This window comes from Microtus ochrogaster, linkage group LG2, assembly GCF_000317375.1.
Source record: "Microtus ochrogaster isolate Prairie Vole_2 linkage group LG2, MicOch1.0, whole genome shotgun sequence".
Lineage (NCBI taxonomy): Eukaryota > Metazoa > Chordata > Mammalia > Rodentia > Cricetidae > Microtus > Microtus ochrogaster.
The window spans coordinates 39,667,216-39,687,618 of NC_022028.1; the positions used below are offsets into that span (position 1 = coordinate 39,667,216).

The window sequence follows — 20,403 nt, forward strand, 5'->3', positions numbered from 1 at the left end:
TGGAACTAGCTCTTTTTATTTCTATGCCAAACTCGTACTTCATGCCTCTCTCCTCCCATATACATATTGGTTTTCCGAGCCAGGGCTTCTCTGGGTAGCCTTGACTGTCCTGGAACTTGCTCTGTAGACCAGGCTGGCCTCACACTCACAGAGATCCACCTGCCTCTGCCTCCCAAGTGTTGGGATTAAAGGCGTGCACTACCGCCCATCTATCTCCTCCACAGTATTAACAGTGGTTGAAGCTGAGTACATTTCAACCCCCCAGGGTCTAGTATCGGTATTCTACAAGCTTTCTCAAGCCTTCTATGCACATTCTCTTTCCTTCCAGGCTAGTGTAACTTCAGCTAATGGTTACCTAGCTGTGTGGGACGAGGTCCCCAGGAGTTGCCTTTCATGTCTTCCAAAGACAGTGGCATTTGTAACAGCCCATTTTCTGGTTGTGCTGCTGGTGGGCGTTACAGGAGACCCTGTTTTCCTTGTTGACGTGAAGACTCTGATGGGCTGTGTAGAGTCTCAGATGACTGTCACAGGAACTGTCAGTTAGACTCTGATCCGTGAGCAAATGACTCAGTGTGTCTTCTCCCTGAGCCGCGGCTCAACCCTGGAACCCAAACATCTGTATTCACAGAGCAGGCACCCGTTTGTGTGACACCTTAAAGAATTCCACAGACACATGAGAGTTGTCAGTTGGTTCAGCAGCTGCAGAAGCTAACGAGATACGTCCCTTCTCTCTCTGTGGGTGCAGTCAGCCACTCAGCCACTCACTGAGGGAAGTGGTGCTGAAGCCCAAAGCTTGACTCTAGGTCTGCTCCCGGGATGCTCATGCTTCCTGCCCTTCTCAGCAGCAGGCCCAGATGCCCAGGGCCTGGTGGGGCGCTGTGCTGGGTGAGGCACTCATCCCACAGCCCCCTCGTCCACGCTCACAGAGCTCACATTTTGACACTGTCCTCCCTCAGCCTCCATCCCCCACCCCGGCCATCCCATCTCTTCTCGACTTAAAAATCTGAAATGCTTTATTTGGCTTTGTAAGAAAAAAATAATAATGCTAATTAGAGTCATTTATAGGATTTAATTATGTGTGTCATTCAACATAATTGTGAGTTTTTAATAGTGCCGAAATAACCCTGTGAGTTGGCTGTGATTGCCAGTCTTCACACTCCAGTCTCTGACTTTATTGCTTACGTACTGTAAGTTAAAAGAAGAAAAAGCCTAGATGGGAAGAAAAAAAAAAATCAGTGCTTGTAGTAGTTCTGTAATGAAGCATATATTTAAAGACTCTGCTGAAATTATTTCTTAAATTTTACACAGCTTGAGGGTCTATGGAAAGGGGCTGATTGTATCACACTTGGGGTATAATCTAGGGCATCATGAATCTATCACCATCATGCATTGTAGTTTTAGGCTTTAAATTCTGCACTGGGTATTTCTGGGCGTTTTAGTTTTTATTTGCATAAAAGGTGGAGGTTTTTATAAAATACTTTCAAATACCACTTAGAATCCTGTAACTGTTTCATTAAGAAAATGTAAAATATTGTTATCATTATGCTATTGTTACAAAGCACCAATTTTGGCACAGAAATGGTGTTTAAAGCCCCCCCGTATGTAACAACATAAAACAGGCTGAGCTGTGTTTACCCAGAGCATTTTCTTACTGATTTTTGAGCAACAGAGTGGCAGATTGGCGCCCTCTGTTGCTCAGTTTCTGGACCTACACTATAAAAAAGTCGAGTTTGTCTTTTATGTGTCTTATCTCTTAAATTAGCGTTTAGGGGTTGGGAAGTGACTCAGTGGTAGAGCACTGGTCCCTAAGTCTGGTCCTCTGCTCTGAAAAGCAGATTAACGTGTACATGTTTAACCAAGATAGCGCTGTGACCTGGTTTGCCTGGAGGAGGTACACTGTTTGTACCTGTGCCCTTTGCTCAGGTTGCCTCTTAACTGTGGCTTTCAGGGTCGATGTGACCGTGGCAGCTTTTAGGCATCTTTAACTAAATCAAACAGCCTTACTTAGCAGTTTCATGGTTAATCTGGATGAGTTGGGAAAACATCCCACTTTTGCACCCAAAGTAACCTTTTTGAGAGTATTTAAACTGAAAATGACTGAGGCTTCAGAAAAATCGAGGTTTGAGTTTTCTCCTTTTTTAAAGACAGACTTAATTTTGCAAAATTTTATGGTTAATTAGATTTATATTATAGTTTGAGAATATTTTTATATCCTAACGTGGCAGGCATCTGTTCTTTCTTTGCATGACGTGGGTTCCGGGGATGAACCTCAGGCCCCACGTTTGCCTGCAGACGCCTTTATCCACTGAGCCGCCTCGCCCTCCCTTGCTTTGTGTGTGAGACAGGGTCTTCATAGGGTAGCACAGGCTGGCCTTGAATGCATGATCTTCAGCTTGAATGGTGTCTCATTTTGTTTTGAGTGATAGGAAGTCCTGACTTTGGGAGGGAGGTTGTCTTACACCTCAGAATATCCTTGAAAGAGGTTTTCTGTTTCCCTCTCTGCTTTCTGTTCTCTCATACTAATCTGCTGTGTGCTTGTTCGTTGGGACTTAGGAGAAATGAGATATTATGTGAGATATTATGCCACCTGCACATAAATTATAGCCAAAGGTGAGATGGGGCTTTCTTATCTTCAGGGATAGCAGCCCACAGCTTGACTTGGGCAACACCTGACTCCTTCAGGCCAGTGCAGCCAAGACTCAAAATGTAGGTTTTGTGATTGCAGTCCCAGGGGCAGGAACAATACTGTTCATTATGTTGAGTTGGTCAGCAAAGCCACCGTCAGAGTGTCACCAAGTACACATTATTAGGAAGTTGAACGGTTTATATAAACTCCCTGAAAGGTAGCTGGCTGTCGACTAAACATCTTTTGAGGCAAATACTCCACATTAGTTATTAGTATTCATAGGTGTATATTTATTTTAAAGTTCAGCTGTTTGCCAAAGACTTGAAATCGTCGCTTCTTTTAAGAAAGACCTTTGTTGGTGCTGATGTGTGTTTTCTCTTGACAGCGACGTGAACTGTGAGAGCAAAGAACGAAGACCCTGCAGAGGGAGGCTCGCCCTCTCAGGTAGGCTGTGGGCGCGCGCGGTGTAGAGTGGCTAGCGTTGCCGGCCTCGTGTATTTGGTATTTCCAGTCTCTCCGTTCCATTGTTCATACCTCCATCAGAATATTTATTCTAAATATTTAACCATTATTTCTCTGAAGTCGCGTGGAACATCGCAGTGTGGTGGAAACTTGTGCGTTACAGACATGGTACAGGTTTGCCCAGGTTTGTTCAGGTTGTGGAATGTGCAGAAGGCGCATTGGGTGACCTGCTTGCCGTAAGTGCCCAAGCTGGGCTGCAAACCCACAAGCTCTCTCTCCCCGCCTTTTCTGTTTAAGGATCTTCTAAGATAGAGTTTTCGTGGGAGTTGGGTCCGTGTTTATCACATTATATCAAAGCCACTGTCACTGGGCTTGGCTCCTGTGAAATTTTGCTCAGTGAATGCTGGGGAGATGACTGACCACTTTCAGCTTGTAAAAACCAAACTGCCCCAGCCCCGCCAAGTTTTCCATTCTGCCCCAGTTCTTTTTCTGGCTCTGTCTTCCATTACACAAGTCACATGCTTTAGGCAGATTTTTTTTTTTCCTTCCTTTGTCAACACACGCCTTGGTTGAGACACCTAATTGGGTTGTGAAACTGTGGTATTTTCTCCAGGATCTGTTTGCTCATCTCTAAACCCTCCCACTATCACTGAGGCTGGAACCATGGTTCCTGTCCGCAGCGTTGGAAGACGCCTTGCCACTAGATGGCGCTTAGGCTGTGTAGTCTCAGTTTCTCCAAAATGGCAGGGCCATCCAAGACTATGGCATAGAGATGCCTCAGAATTAGCATGGGAGGCTGGCAGGTATCTCCTCAGCGCACCCTAGGAAAGCAGCGTGTCCTGTGCTGGCCTCCAGGAATGGCTGGCTTTTCCGTTGGCCTAAGGTAGAGTGCCCAGCCGCTATACCACCGGGCTTGCCGCTTAAAGGATCGTTCTCTACCTCCGTCGCTCACAATCATGGCTGGACACAAGTTACCGTGCCGGGAGAACAGATATTTTATTTAGGACCTTATTGGAGAAATTGCCCAAAGTGCTCCAGAGAATTAGATGAGCCGCGCCAAAGCCTGTTGCTGGTTCTGTGATTACTTGCGTTCATGCTTGGTCTCCAGTGTGCTGCCGACACAAGGCCCGCGACATTGCCTGTGTCCATTTGCTGCCAAACATGGGACATCTTCTGTTTAAATACAGTTTAACACGCATAGATTAACTATTGTAGATCTTTAGAGGAGTTTTTTTCCACCATCATTTAAATATTGTTCTCCCTCCCTTGCTTCTAGTAAGGCTCTACTCTGTAGGCAAATGAGGTAAGTGGCCTGTCGTGTGAGCTCTGTGATTGCCGTCTTCTGCTGTCTTTTTGAGAGCGCTTGTTTACCGCATTTAGAAGGGATCCTTTAAAAAAAAAAAAAAAGGTATACGTGTGGGGGAGGGGTCTTTTCATGATCGTAGATAACTTTGTACAAAACCCAAGGTCGTTTTCCCCAAAACATAGTCTTTCTTCCCAAGACATTTTTTTTTAAATGAAATTAAGAAAACGAAACCCAGAGGATGGGATGCATGTGCCATTAGCATGGTCTTGGCTCGCTGGACACTGGCAGCCAAGTGTCAGAATGTTTCTAAGACTGCACTACAAACAAGACAGACCTTGAGTTTCTTGTACCTGCTTCCCCTGGCCAGAGCTTCATAACTATGAAAGTAGTGGGTTCGCCCGCATGCAGTGGCACTGTGGCAATTGCCCTGTGTTTTCGCCGGCTCCCCACTCAGCGACTAAGTGCAGTGGTTTCACTCTCTTTTTCATATGTGTGGATGCATGTTTGCATGTATGTAGACATGTGGCAAATGCATGCATGTATATGTAAGGTCCTGAGGTGGAGTCATCCTCAGTCATTCTTCCACTTTTTAATTAATTTCGAGGCAGGGTCTGTCAGTCAAACTCACAGGTCCCTGGCAATGACAATCTCTAGAGCCAACTTTCTTTGGGAAGCCCTCCGCCACCCCGCCCCAGGCTGGAATTACAGGTGGCTGCCACAGCCAACCTGCATGTAATGGGTTCTGGGGATCCAAACTGTGGTTGTGCACCAAGTGCTCAACCCCTGAGCCGTCGCCCCAGTCCCTAGTTTTTCTCTTAACCAAATTACAGGCTGGCACCTGATACTTCCGGTTCACTAAGCTGTGTAGGCAGTCTCAGTTTGCTGTAAACTGTCAATGAGGATACAGGAAAAGCAAAGGTGGAGTACAATAAGCTAAACCCAGGTAGGTGGTTGTTTCTGTCGTCGGTCAAAGCTGGACCCTCTGCTCTCTGAGGAATCCATGGCCAACTGGGAAACGGATGGGAAATTCTCGCTCTCCCTGGGTTTGTATGGAGCTGGGATGAGGCGTGAGAAGGAGCAGGGCTGACCCCGGTTGTGGGGAAGCAGCTGAGGAAGCGTGGTCAGGGTCCCTCCATGACAGAGGGAATAGTTAAGGCCGCCCCACCACAGCCAGGGCAGCTGCAGTGAGAAACCGTTGGCCATCGTGGAAGAGGAGGAGGCAGCCATTGTGAAGTGAGGCCTGACAGGCCATCAGCCGAGTTAGAGTTATGAGACAAAGACATTCCTATTAAAATCAAGAACAAAATAACAATGTCTATTATGTCAACATAATTTAACACTGGTCTGGAATTGTAGCTAAAATAATGACCGAAAAATGAAGCTATTGAAAATGAATAGGCAGATTGGAGACTTTTCGAGGCTAATGGATGGCAGATGGATGTGACCTAAAGGGAGACACTGAGACACTTGAATTAAAGCATTCAATAAAATGTGACTGGATTTAGGATAAATAAATAAAAAGTGGTAGTTTTTCTTAAAACCAGCAATAACGTGCTACAGAATATAATGAAAAAAAAAGTGTAATTTACAACAAGGCAGCAACTACCCTCAAGCATTAAATATACAAGAATAACCGTAATTAAAATGTTAGTGTGGGAGCTGCAGGCATGGCTAGCTCAGTGGGAGGTTCTGCTGAGCCTGTGGACCCCAGCTCCAGCCCTCAAACCAAAAGCCAAGGTTAGAGAAAATGTTAAAAGTAAATATACTATGTGAAGATAAAATATCGAAGACGTTATTAGTTCCCTGGGCCAATGAGAGGACTCAACAGATAAAGGCGCTTGCCGCCAACCCTGATGATCTGAGTTCAATTCCTGGGGTCCACATGGTAGGAGAGAACCAAATTTTATAAGTTGTCTCTGACCTACACACACACACACACACACACACGGGGATGGGGGGGGCGTGTAAAAATGTTTTGAGCTCCTAAGTTAATTGAGAGGGATTTTGATCAAATGGTAAAAAACCAGTGACAATCGGATGCCTCCGAAAGACAGCAATTCTAGCACGTTTGGGACTGGGATCTATAATTGCTGATTAATGATTTGGTTCCATCCGTGAAGTGTTTGGACCAGGGACAGATGTGGACTCAGAATGGCATAGCTGCTAAGGGAGGCATCATAAAGCCGGGGAGCGGGGAGGAAAAGGCATAGATGTGGGGCTAAAATCATAAAAGAATGAATTTTCATTTCAAATACCCCTGAATTTTACATATATTTAATAACTTCTGAAATTATCACCTATGGAGCTAGAGAGGTGGCTAAGAGTATGTATTCCTCTCGCAGAGGACCTGAGTTGGGGCCCAGCGCCCACGTGAGGGCTCACTACCACCTGCAACCTCAGCCCTCTTCTGCCCTTCGTGGCCATCAGACATGACACACAGGTGATGCAGACAAAACACCTGTACACATACAAGAGCAAAATATTTCCTAAACCAGCTGTGAACAACTAGAAAATGTGTATATTTCATCTTTGATAGGCACTATATTTTATTATGGAATTCAGAGGTTCACATCATGGTGAAATAAAAATTATCAAAATAATTGTCTTTTTTTTTTTTCCTGCCGCCTTTGCAGGTATCCGAATCCCACTCATGTGGAAAGACTCTGATCACTTCAGTAATAAAGAATGTACGTATGGGTTCCATTCAAAGTCGGAAGTGTTTCCTTTAGCGCACAGGATCCCAGTTTGTGATTTCTGAGGACAGACTCCTTCGGCACTGAGAGATGGCGCTGCCGTTTGGCAGTAAGCGCGGTGCTGGTGAAGGGTTGTTTTCCGATTAGGGGTCTGCGTGCCAGTTCCCTGATTCAGAGTAGATGGCACATACCACGTACACTTTTCCCTCGTTGATGGGAACCTGAGTGCTGGGCTCAAGGTGGAGAGGTGAGGGAGGAAGGTAGCTCCCCCCCACACACACACACTAAACAGCTGTCTGGAGTGAGGTCTCGGCTTTGCTTTGTTGGGTTATTTAACAGGATGTAATGAGAGGTTGTTAACTAGATGTGATCTTCTTTTCCCCTTCTATTTTGCTGGCTGTATGCAGTCTTCACAAGTCTGTGTATTGCTTGGATGACGGTCATTAACCTCAGATGTCTCCTTTGCCTGGGTGAGGCAAAGCCGAGTGATCCGATAGTCCTTTATCTGCCTTGTCTATTGTGGCTATATTCTTCATATTCCAAAAGATGAATGGTATCAGGCATAATTAATTTAATATGAAGAATTTAAATCAAGTTAGTGTTTTGTTTTTCAATTAGGCCATATAATTTACTTCACCAAGGAAGGCATGGGGGAATTAAGTCAATCTTCCTGCTTACTGCAGAAAATAAACTTTTCCTGAAGAGCTACATTTTCTCAGTAATGAAGAAATCATGGCTAGCCTTTAATAAACCGGCTCTTTAATCCCCTGGCATTTGTTAGAGCATCAACAAATCGCAAGGCCTAGCAGCTGTTTTTGTGTCCCCCTGTGTTAGTCCCATTTTGTGTGTCCCCTGTCACTTTTCATTGCTTTGCCTGCCTTTTGGTCGTCGGGGCTTTTAGGTGGTTTCTTCCTGTTTCCAGCGCGGTGGAAGACATTTGGCTGCTGCTGGTGTTCCCGCCTTTAAAAGTCGCTTTCTCCTAAGACTTGGACCTCCTTAGGTGTGGAATCATTATGTGCGGTGCTTAGTTTCCCGGTGGGGCACGAGTTGGTTAGTGATCAGATTGGTTTCTGGGGATCTCTTCAGGAAGCTGCGGGGCTGATGTTCATTTTTGGTCCTTCGTTTGAGGTTGTGTTTGAGTTGGGTGAGGGACCATTGCAAACACAGGAAGCCGTGGCCAGAGCTATGGCAACTCAGTGCTCAGCGTGCGTGCGTGCGTGCGTGCGTGCGTGCTAGGCGAGCATCTCGGGCCTGATTTGTCCGGCTTGTGATGGCCTTCTCTACTGTCATCTCTCCTTCAGGCACACAGCGCTACGCCATCTTTTGTTTATTCAGGATGGGAGCCGAAGTGTTTGACACCGACATGGTGATCGTGGATCAGACAGTCACAGATATATGTTTTGACAACGTCACCATATTGTAAGTATCTTTCATCTGTAAAGAATGAACTCGGAAGTCTGCCTCTTTTTCTTTCTTTTTTTTTAAAATATTTATTATGTGTACAGTATTCCTTCCATGTGTGCCTGCAAGCCAGAAGGGGGCGCCAGGTCTCATAGATGGCTGTGAGCCACCATGTGGTTGCTGGGAATTGAACTCAGGACCTCTGGAAGAGCAGTCAGTGCTCTTAACCACTCAGCCATCTCTCCAGCCCCTGCCTCTTTTTCTTATCAGTAAAGGAGGGCCGACTGCCGTCTTTGGTTTCTGATGGCCTACGTCCTGATGGTCCTTGGATCCTTTTCAAAGCATTAACAGCTTTAAATGTTTAAAAGATACAGATTTTTGGATTCAGAATAAAATAGAAATCTTCTAATTAATATAAGCAGCAAATAGTTGGCTTGTTGGCTCTGATAAACTCTTTATAAATATTTATATTTCTATCATTAACCAAGCTATAAATCGAATTTCACTTTATGTTTGCTGTACAGTGAATTTAGGCATAAAGCTGATTTTTTTTTTTTAAGCTTCACAGGTAGTTTAGTGACACGAGAACTAAAGTAGCGAAGCAGCTTTGCTTCCAAGCCATTCTCTAAGTGCCTAGCATGGTGCTCGGCCATTCTTTCCCTTACAGTGGATTCCTCACGGACTCAGACAGTGAACAGCCTGGCCATCTTAAAGCACTGTTTTATGGCCCTGCTCTGCGCAGGCTCACTGTATTATGGCCATCATACAGAGAGGCAGAAACGGCTCCTCGGGCAGCCGCGGAGATCATTTCTAACCACCATGAGTTTTTCCTGTCCTCTCCTTCAAAGACTCTGCCGTCGCCTCGTGGGATTTGTTTCTTGGGCGCTTTCAAGATGCCATTCCCCTATCGAGTGGGAATAGCTGTGGAGCGGCTCACGTGGAGCCAGCCGCCCGCCCCTTGCCCGTGTCCACTGACACTTGAGACCTCAGAGGCCCGTCTTTGCCAGTCAGGTAACACCGACGGGACTGCCGCAGACAGCATCTGTGGCTTCCGTGCTGGTGTTCCAGCGTGATTGTATAGGACAAAACAACATGTCACCCTGGGCTATTAGCAGCAACACGGGCCATTTTACAAGCTGGGTTTAAGCCAAAGGAATCCAGTGGTGCCCCGCCTCAGGAAGCGTCCCAAGTTCTTGTAGAATTTAGGCTAAAGTGTATTTCCTTCATTATCTCTCTATCTTCATTTCTATTTTCAGACGTTGCTAATGACATTTTGTTTCTTGCCAAAATTATCCCACTCACTGGCTAATTGGCTCTCTTCTTCGCATCACTCGGCCATTGTTTGCTTTTTTTGCCACAAAGACAAAAGTTAGATGGACCCCCCTCCCCCCCGCAGGAAGAACAATACAAATGACTTGGAAGACAGCATATGATTTATTGGTATTTTTTGTGTAAATATTTCAAATTGGTCTAAAAATAACTGCTGACAAGTGTTCTCAATGTTAAAAAATGTGCTTTTTGTTATGATGCTTGTTTTTAATAAGTCTTCAATATTTATGAATCTCTGGTTTTCTTCTAAATATTGACATTTGTTACTCATTACCAGGAATACTGTATGTTTGGACGTTGCCAAGTAAGAAACTATAAAAATATCTGGAAGTCGGTCCTCGGATTTATTCAAACCCTAGATTGGCCATTTGAATTTTAAGGCCCCATGACTGACTCCCTTTTATCTTCCGGTCACGTCTGCAGATGGATGCGGTCCCAAGTGTGTCTTGCTCTTAGTAACAACACCATGGGTTTCTGTGCTGAGGGTAGTTGATTGTGCCTAGAAAGAGTAATGCCCGACATATTGTGCTTGCCAAACAGTTGATTTATCCGTTTGTTTTCTTTGTGCGCATGTTTGTGTGGCGGAGCATGAGGACAGTTGTGAAACAGCAGGTGTGGGGGTCAGAGGGCAACCTCCAGGGTAGACCAGAGGGTGTTTTGGGGTTTTTTTGTTTGTTTGTTTTTAGAGACAGGTTTCCTCTGTAGCTTTGGAGCCTCTCCTGGAACTGGCTCTTGTAAGACCAGGCTGACCTTGAACTCACAGAGATCCGCCTGCCTCTGCTGGGATTAAAGGTGTGCGCCACCTCCGCCCGGCCCTGAATAGGTTTTAATAAAAGCCTATCTGGTCCCATCTCCTTTTAGGCGTGGTTTGTGAAGCCACAGCTTTCATCAAGGCTGTGCCTGCCCTCTGGGAGCCCCAGGCTGTGAAGTCTATCCCTTTCTCTTGGTTTTGTGGGCCTTTTTCTCTCTGACCAAACAGTGGAATGCTGATGGCTGTTGGCCACAGTGAGGCGGTGGACTGACTGGGTATGAGGACAAATGGGAACTGGAGTTTCTGTGGACTCTGTGCAGGAGAGACAGATGTTTCAGGAAATTCCAGATATAATATAAATAGATACTTTCACATTTTGGTGGTGAAGGACCGTGAGGGAAAAACAGCAAAGCCAGCGTGTTCATGCTTTTTAAGTACTGTGCCTGTGTGTGTTGGCTCAAGTGAAGAAAAGTGCTCGCTTGCGTGTCTTGTGTATGTGTGCACACACACACATGTTCTTGTGTGTGCTGTGAATGTCTGTGGGGTGTTAATGCATAAGCATCCAGAGACCAGGGGACAACAGTGGGCCCTCTCTGCTGTATTTTTCAAGACGGTCTTCTGCTGGCCTACAGCTCACTGATTAGGTCATGCCTGACCAGGTATGCATGTGTGCTTGGCAGGTGTTTCACACACACACAAAAAAAAGAAGTCACTCCCCAAATCTCCAAGACTCTAGTTTAGAAGCTAACAGCTCTAAAAGTTACAGCGAACCTCTAAAGAACCTCTAAAGCTCTTCAGAAACTAAATAACTGTGGAAATCGCATCTCCTTATATATGATTTAAATGTTGATTTTTTTTTTTTTTACTATTGTAAAAACATCCAAGGTGTGTTAGTTTTAGCGTCTACTGAATTCGACTCCCAGCATTCTAACTGCTCTTGTGCTTAGCCACGAAGCGGGCCCGGACTTCCGGATAAAGATCGACGTGTACAGCTGTGGTGCAGAGGACTCCTCCATAACCAACACCCCCAAAAAGCTCGCTAAAAAGCTGAAGACGTCCATCAGCAAAGCTGCAGGAAGGAAGATAAGTTCCATGCTCCAGGAAGAGAACCAAGAGGCGTGCCTGCTCGCCAGCTCCATCGCGTAAGCTTTCTGATAGAGCATGTGTGCTGTGGCAGAGTGTGGTCGTTAGAGTATGCACGCTTGCATTTCCAGTGGTGCAGCATCTGGAAACAGAAGGAAGCCTCGGCTGCGTGGTCTTTACCTAGCTGAGGTGGCCTTAGCCCCTTCTTCTGAAGGATGGAAGTCAGGCAACCTGCTTCGTAGGTGTTTGGAATTCTACGTCTACCAGAAAGGCGAAATGTTTTTCCCAGAAGGGGCTTATATGTGCCCGCTTCCTGACGTTCTGCTAATTGGATTTCTTATGTGTGCTGTGCTTTCTTATTTAAAATGTTTTATCGCTTTAAGAAACCAATACGATATTTTATCACATCTAACAATTTAAAAATAAGTCCTTATGCTTATGTAACCTGGTCGTCTATATTCAAATTGTACAATCCTGAAAAAGTCCCTTTGAGGTGTGATTGTACAAATCAGGATCAAACAAAGTGGGTAATGACACATTTGAGTGAGTCCAAATTTTAGGGTTATTTTAGTCTCATCCAGTTCCATCGCTGGTTTTTCTTGGCCTTATTATTGAGGAAACCAGGTTTTTGTAGGGTGCCTGTATTTGTAATCTAGCTGCTTGCATCTCTGTGCTCCTGTATTTCCTGTCCCCTCGTAATGGATCTGAGGGACTGGTTGGCTCATTCTCCTTAGGGCTCTGATCCTCTATCTCGTTAGAAATCTATTTTCACTGCATTTTTCCCTGTAGGAGACCCCGCTCCACTTCTGAGTTCAGGAGTTTCCAGCCTGATGTGTCTATTTTAAAGCCAATTTTGCCTGTCTTCTAGCTGAGACTTTTAGCAGCTGTTACCCACGATTCATTGTTTCGGTCAAGACTATAATGCAGTGGATCCCTAGATTTGTTCTGTGTTTGTTCCTTTTAATGACTTCTTTGAGCATCGCATATAATGTTTTGATGAGATTGGTCCTCTGCCCTCTTCTCCAGCTCCCCCCCCGACCCATCCCCCACTCCTCACCCATCCAATCTGTGCCCCCCTAACCCTCCAAGTCACTCAAGACCAATTTGTGCTGCCCCAGTATTCCTGGATGTGTGGATCCTGGTTGATGGATCAGGGGATACAGTTTTAGAGAACAGCGTCTTTCTCCTCGCCGGCAGCCAACAATCTCCAGTCGCTCCACGCCTAGGGGTGGGCCGTGTGTCCCACTTCCTCTCCGTGCTGGGATCTGGTCTGACTTGGGCTTGCACCGGTCTGTGATGGCTGTCACAGCCACCCTGCGTCCCTGTGAGCAGCAGTCCTGCTGCGTCCTTAACTGTTTTCCTTGTATTCATCTGCTGCCTCGGCTCTTGGTTGCTTCTCACCCGGGCTTCTACAATGACTTCTGAGCCTCGGGAGGGGGGTACGGTATAGATGTCCTGTTCAGTTGCTCTGTCTTTCTCCCCAAGACAGCGGTCTTGCAGAGAAGGCGATGCTGCCACTGCAAGACAGTGAAGAGGAAAGAGAGAAAGAACCTCAGCTTTTATACGACTTTTACACTTTATCAGGTTTAGACTTACTTGCGGGTTGGTGACAGGCATGGAAGTAGACCATGTTTTATTTGAACACACGTTTGTGTTTTTCTTGTGATAGTTCTCGTTCTCCCTTCTCTATTGGATGAAGCCTTCAGAATGACGCATGCGTCTTTCCCGCATGCTGACCCTTGGAGTATCTTTGCTGCTGCAGGCTGCAGGTTGGCTGTTCCCTTGTTCATTGTGTTGTTTCCTGCTGGGCCGGGCATCGGTCTTTCTGCCCAGAGCCCTGACTTCCTTTGTGCGCTTTCTTAAAACATTGTGTTTTTCTCCGCAGTCTTGTGTCTGTGCTTCATTGGGAAAGCATTGACGTGGCCGCGTTCCTGGAATTTCTTTTCATGGCTAATCAAGCTGGCTCTTCAGCAGGTCAAGACGATTCTGTAATTACAGACATGAGATATTCTAGGTGTTGATCCCAGTAATCTCAGTCATCAAGATAGAGCTAAGGATGCTTCCCATGCCAGGTGTCCTGGTGGCCTTCCACTGTGGTGTTTAGATGTGTTTTGTTGGTTGGTTGGTTTTTGTTTTTTCAAGACAGGTTTGTCTGTGTATCCCTGACTGTCCTGGAACTTGCTCTGCAGTCCAGGCTGGCCTGAAACTCAGATCCACCTGCCTCTGCCTCCTGAATGCTGGGATTATAGACGTGCGCCACCACTGCTCAGCTTTTTTGTTTGTTTGTTTGCTTGTTTGATGGATTTGAAAGAGACTGGAGCAGGAACTGTACCGCATTCATGACTGACTGCACGCATGCCTAAAGGGTAGCGCTGTTAACACTAGGTGTTTGCAATAAAGGATTAGGTGTATTTTTTATTATAGTTCATTTGGATTTACCAAAATGCCATCCGTCTCTGAGGCATTAAATTGCTTTTATGATCCATGAGTAAATCTCAATTTGAGGTCTGAGAAACAGTTCCCCCACCAAAAAAAAAAAATTTCCTCCAAGACAGATGTTAAAACTGAGGCAGGGGGCCTTTGTTTTTCTTCCTTGAGAGATTTATTTACACCGGGATCCCGTCAGGCGTTTGCTGGATTGGGTCTCAACTCTGTCACAAGGTATTTGTATTGGTCACTTCTCAGTCGCTGTGATGACACACCATGACTAAGGCAGTTTGTAGAAGGAAGAGTTTGTTTGGGCTTGCAGTCCTGTGGAGTCTGAGCTCACAAGCAGAGGCACACAGGCGGGGTCGGGAAGCCCAGAGCTCACATCTCGGAGTGCATCCGGAACTGCGCAAGGCTTTAAAACATCAACGCCCACCCTCAGTGACACGACACACCTCAACACAGCCACACCAACTGGGGACAAGTCATTCAAATGCTAGAGACTGGGGGACATCTCCCATCCCGGTGCTAACCAGGCCCGACCCTGCTTAGCTTCCGAGATGAGACGAGATCAGGCGCATTCAGGTGGTTTGGCCTTAGACATGGGGGACATCTCATTCAGACCACCACAGTAGTAGAAACCTTTCTTCTTTACAGAGATTTCCTAATTCCACATTCGGATCAGGGCACCTTAGAGTGGAGAGAGACTGTGGGGGTAGCTGCCCAGCACTGTGGCGGCGTGTCTTAAGATCAGCATTGTCTAGGAACTGGAAGAATCACTCGGGTCTTTTCCAGCTGCACCTGCCTGTGACATTACCCTTGGGCCTTTGTCTCCTCTGCTGGAAGGCAGAGGTGCTTAGACCCAGCCTTTGTTCTCAGGGACATTTGGGGGCTTTCGGATATCCTGAAATCAAGCGACAGTAAACAGAGTTCTAAACACTTGAAAACTTTGTTGCTTGACAATGAGAACCTAATTTTTTTTTTAAACTTTCTATCACTTACTGCTTGTGTGACCCAAGCTTGATTAATATACTCTTTGCCCTGCCCAACACAAAGAGAATAATAATGCAATAATATCTAATTTTGTAGAATCATCATTATGAAATTCAATAGTTAATTCTTGGACTTTGTATATGATAGGTATTTAATAATTGCACTTTTCTGTCATTGTTACTGTTTTTTTTTTCCCAGGGTTTTTTCTGAATTGTTGCAGGAGCTCTCCAGTTAAAACCTTGACATGACAGCATAACGTACATGTGCTTTCAAGGCCAGCCCCCTTTGTAATTTCATAGAAGATGATGTAGATGAGGCTAGACCCTTTGTCCGGCCTGCATTTCTCTGTGAAGCCTGGTGGTTTTCTTGGCCGTCTCGTGTTGTTTGTTACGTCATCATTCAGAAGGACAAAGCATCTTCATCTTGATTCTTCTGTTCACGTCTGGCCTCCACGCTTTGCCCCTGAATTCAGATGCTAAGCTTTTCTATAGACATGTTCCAGGAGACCTTGATTATTTTATACTACTCCGATCGTCAGAAGATGTGATAACACCCTCGACGGCATTTTACACAGTCACCTTCTCTGAGTGCCCACGTTTGCTCAGTCTTCAGGCTTGAGTGAAGAGTATCTGGCTCACACACAACCCACAGCGTGCCTCAAACTCTGGCCCTTGGGAAGAGAGCATTGGTATTCAGAGAGCACAAGAAGATACAGTTTTGCGTTTCTAACACAGATCAAGTTCAGTGTTGAGGCCCCCACTGCAGGTCTTATTTAGTCTCTAACCAAAATGAGTGCATATAAAATAGTGTGTCTGAGAGATGGTATGTGACCAAATATAGCTATTTTTTCCTGACAAGAATGCATCCCCCCACTACCATCTAAGTAGTTATTATTTTTCATATTGCTTGACCTCCCCCCGCCCCTGCCCCAGTATTGTAGCAATTGGCCTACTTGATAGAAGACATGTAGCTGGTTAAACTTTTGGGAACTTAGTGTTAGGGTTGGCGCAAGGGAATGAGGGCAATGTTTTAGAAACAAAATGTTATTCTGACCAGCATGCTTGAAGAGTGAAATCATTGTTGGTTTGGAAGATTCCCATGTAATTAGTCACGGGCTAAAAATGAAGTGACTTCAAATACCATCATAAAATGGTATTGTTGGGCTAAAGAAGACAGTGAACATTTTTGGTATTTTTTTTTTTTTTTTTTTTTTTTTTTTTTTTAGTATGTCCCCGATTGACTCATTTTTTTCTTTTGGCTTACTGAAATCTCTTTAGATCTTGCCAGTTCCTCTAACAGCTGAATTAAATTTTTTTTTTTTTTTTTTTGCTTCTCGGTGGCTGGGACAATGTTCTTTGTCATTTAAACATGCTTTAAAAAATTCCTGTCAAAGCGTGTAGTTTCATTTGTGATAATTTAATTGACCAAAAGACAAACTAAATTAAAAAACAACAAGTTACTTGTGGAGAGCTGGCTTCGTAGTTAGGAGCACCAGTAGCCTTTAGCCCCGACACTTGTCTTTGACCCCAGTTCTGGGGCACCTGACGCCCTCTTGTGGCCTCTGGGAGTACTGCACACACACATCATGCAGATGTACCTACAGGTGAAACACTGCACATACAAACTGAAAAGAAATACCGCAAGAAGCCACTGTGCTGAAATTAAATCAGAATGCAGGTATAAAACAACGCTCCTAACACATCTCCAGCACAAATGGGGCATCTGTGGTTTGGAACAATACTGTTAAAAGATTTGAGGGGTGTGAAAGCTAAGATAGGTTCTGAACTTCACTGAGGAACTGGCCTTGGAAAAGACCACACAGCAGGTCAGTCCTGAAGGCCCTTGGGCCTCAGAGCTTGCTCACCCCTCAGGATTCTTGCATCTCGTAAAACATGGCTACTATGTTTTGTTTCCTTTGAGAGGAGCCCTTTAATTGTAAGCTAATTGTAAGAGACATAAAGACAGCATGGCACAGTGGGGGCCCCATCTTAGCCAACAGCAAGTTAGCCACATTCTCTGAACATCATGCGCTTATCTGCACAGGTGCGCAGAGAGTATCCACCCTGCTCACCCCGACCCCAGAGATGCTGTCTCGCAGGTCTTTGAGGAAAGGAAGTGGTCACAGTTCTGCCGTTCTCAAGCAGACACCGTACCAAGACCTCTGCTGGCAATTGATACCCAGCCGTGGTTTTCAGCTACCGCCGCTTAGCCACACCAACCACTCTTCAGGAAAGTGGCACTAGTTTAAGGACTAGGATCTAGAAAAGCCAAACAAACAACAAAAATAATAATAATAAAGTGTAGTGTTCTGGCTGCTTCGGAGAGGATGCCGTGTGCTCTGAGCAGTATCTTCCTCCCATGCTCTTAAGCTCCTCCCTGTGCTGTGTTCCTGTTCCTACTTAGGCTGCGCGCGCATGCGCGCGCGCGCGCACACACACACAAACAAACACACACACACCCCGCTTGGCTCTGAAGTCACACGGTGTTTAGCCAATGATTGTCTCTGGCCATATCATCTGTTGGCTGGATTCTAGCACACCCATTTTAGAAGGGATTATTGATTAGTGCTTTTCCTTTTCATGTTGTTATTTTTAGATGTGCCCTTTCTAGAACCTGGAGGCTAATAATCTATGCATTTACCTTTTAGTACTTGGAGAAAGGGATTCTGGGCATGATCATGGTTTAAAGCCTGTGCTGGTCAGGTTTTTGGTTTGGTTTGGTTTTTTGGTTTTTCTTGTCAGCTTGACCCACGCCAGGGTCGTCTAAGAAGAGTGAGCTGCAGTTGAGGAAATACCTTCATCAGACTGGCTTGTAAGCAAGTCTGTGGGGCGTTTACTTGACTAATGATTGATGTAGGGGGACCCAGCCCAGTGTGGGTGGCGCCACCCCTGGGCACGCGGTCCTGGCTTCTATAAGAAAACAGGCTGAGCAAACCATGTGAATTAAGCCAATAAGTTGCCCCCTTTCCAAAGCCTCTCCTTCGGTTCCTGCCTCCGGGCTCTTACCGTGACTTCCTTTCCTGACTGACTATAAGCTATAAGATGGCATAATCCCTTTCCCAAGTTCCTTTCTCTGTGATGTCTGTCATAGCATCAGAGAACAGCCTAATACAAAGCCCAAGGAAAAAAATTAAGTCTGTAATTCAGTCTTGGTATAATTTTTGCCTATTTTACCATCTCCCCAGTGCTCTAAGTGAGCACGGACGCATGGGCACACTCACTACACCTAGGCAGATCCTTAGTTGCTGTGGTCTCTCCCCTTTACCTCCTAAAGGATTTTGCATAATTGCTTTCTTCCCTACCCCGAAAGCTGTCTCCATTTCTCGCTCAGAGCTGATCTTGTGTTTCGAATGCTGTTGGGATCCTCGACTGTCGGTGGATTCGCACGTCCTCGCCCCGTCGGACCCACCAGCCTGCTTCTCTTGCCTCTCTCTGTCCGGGGCTCATCTGCTTGAGCACCGGATCCCACTGGTCTGTCTTCTCGGCGACTGAGATGGATCCCTTCCCGCTTCCACTTCCCGGAACCATCAGCTTTTCTTTTCTTTCATCTCCCAAATATGTCGACCTTCTGCAGGTCCTCCGCAGCTCTTGGCTGAGGAAACAGTCTTCATAGTCCTGCCTCGCCGCCTTCCTCTTCTCCCGTTCTCCCGAATCTTAGCTGACTTTCATCCTATCTCTTCCTCCATCCCAGCCTACAGGAAGTCCCGCTGAGGTCATCCAGGCAGCCACCCTCTGCCACAGCTGCTGTTGGCTCATTGGTGTAAGCCCAGCTGGCCACTGCCCGTGAAGTAAGCCGTGGACTGTCTTCTTGGGTCCCGCTGTCGTGGTTCGTCTTCTACCTTAGGGAGTGCTCCTTGCCTGTCTCCATTGATCGCTGCTTTTCAGCTCAATCCAAAGGGTTGTATTTGATCATTGGCCTTTACTTGGTTTTCTGACTTCCATTAAATTTCATCTCGGTACCGAAAACCCCCTCCCAAATTTCGGTGTTCAGGGTCTTCTGCCTCTAGACGCAACACCTGCTGCCCTCCTGCCCATTAAGGGGCAATTAAATTGAGTTGTTCCGCCGGGCGGTGGTTGGCGCACGCCTTTAATCCCAGCACTCGGGAGGCAGAGGCAGGCGGATCTCTGTGAGTTCGAGACCAGCCTGGTCTACAGAGCTAGTTCCAGGACAGGCTCCAAAACCGCAGAGAAACCCTGTCTCGAAACCCCCCCCCAAAAAAATAAATAAATTGAGTTGTTCCAAACTCAACTCCATACCTAACCCCCTTCAGTCTGCCCCATCTCAACTAGTGAGTCCCTTTTTCTGGTGGCTTGAACACAAAGCCTCGGCGCTGTTCCTGGTGTTCTTTCCTGAGCTGTGTTCACACTGGGCCAGCTTCGAGAGGTCCTGAGGAAGGTCACCTCCTTCCTCACTGTCCCCAGCCTGCATCCACCCTAGTTGATGTTTCTGTTTTCGCGTCAGTCCCCGAGGTCTGTCCTCCACACAACCGTAGCAGCTGCCTCTCCGTGTGTCACTCAGAACAGTTTGGGCCCTTGATCCCGCCCTCCGGCCAGTGCTGTGTGTAGCTTCTGCCCCTTGCTGGCCCGCTGGACATCCGGTGCCATCGCTCTGCTCCCTCACAATAGCCCAGCCACAGTCCTGGGTGTGTGAGCCATGCCTGGCCTCACTCCCATGGCCTTGCCGTCTCGGCCTACGGCTCATTGCTTCCACCCGAGTCTCTGCACAAGCCTGACTGTGCACGAAGGGCTTCCTCTCCCCTGCTCACCCAAGTTAGCCCCTCCTCACCTTAATCCTTCTGCGCCTCCCTTAGCCTCACCGACCCTTGCTTGTGACAGCGCTCGCCTCCACTCTTCCTTGCTGACTGTTGCAGCCACCGTGACAAACGCAGACAACTCTACTTCATTGTCAGCGATCTTTCTCCCAAAGACAGCACGTTCTGCATTCAATCACCGATAGGCAGTCTATTTCTTTTTCTTTCTCGCAAGGAAAATGATACTGCTTTATCAATTTAAAGCACTTACAGTATCCAACAATGTACCTCCATAAAACAAATGAGCATCTCGGGAGCGCGCGTCATATATTACACCTTGTTACCACACAGCTGGCGTCGTATTAGCAGGCAGCTTTGTGTGCTGTTAGCGCGCTCCTTGTGCTTGTGGTCTTTGGTTCCTTGGATTCATTCTCCAGTTGTCTCCCGTGCTTCCTTAATTTTGCAGGAGTAGGGGGAACTCATGTAGATGCTAGGGGAAAATGAAAGCTAATTATGAAAGGCTCTGTGGAAACGTGCATAGTGCGAGGCAGTGCTAGCAGAGGCTAGCCCACATGGAGCAGG

The 20,403-nt window shown here is 46.3% G+C and overlaps 1 protein-coding gene across 1 annotated transcript in view; it reads left to right on the plus strand.

Moving 5' to 3' along the window:
* Rtkn2 (rhotekin 2) overlaps window positions 1-20,403 on the plus strand; it is a 61,168-nt gene that overhangs the window by 12,763 nt on the left and 28,002 nt on the right. Inside the window, exons 3-6 of the mRNA XM_005360147.3 lie at window positions 3,012-3,070; window positions 7,028-7,081; window positions 8,389-8,506; window positions 11,516-11,710. Coding sequence (XP_005360204.1) covers window positions 3,012-3,070; window positions 7,028-7,081; window positions 8,389-8,506; window positions 11,516-11,710 — 426 coding nt within the window. The remainder of the gene's footprint in view (window positions 1-3,011; window positions 3,071-7,027; window positions 7,082-8,388; window positions 8,507-11,515; window positions 11,711-20,403) is intronic.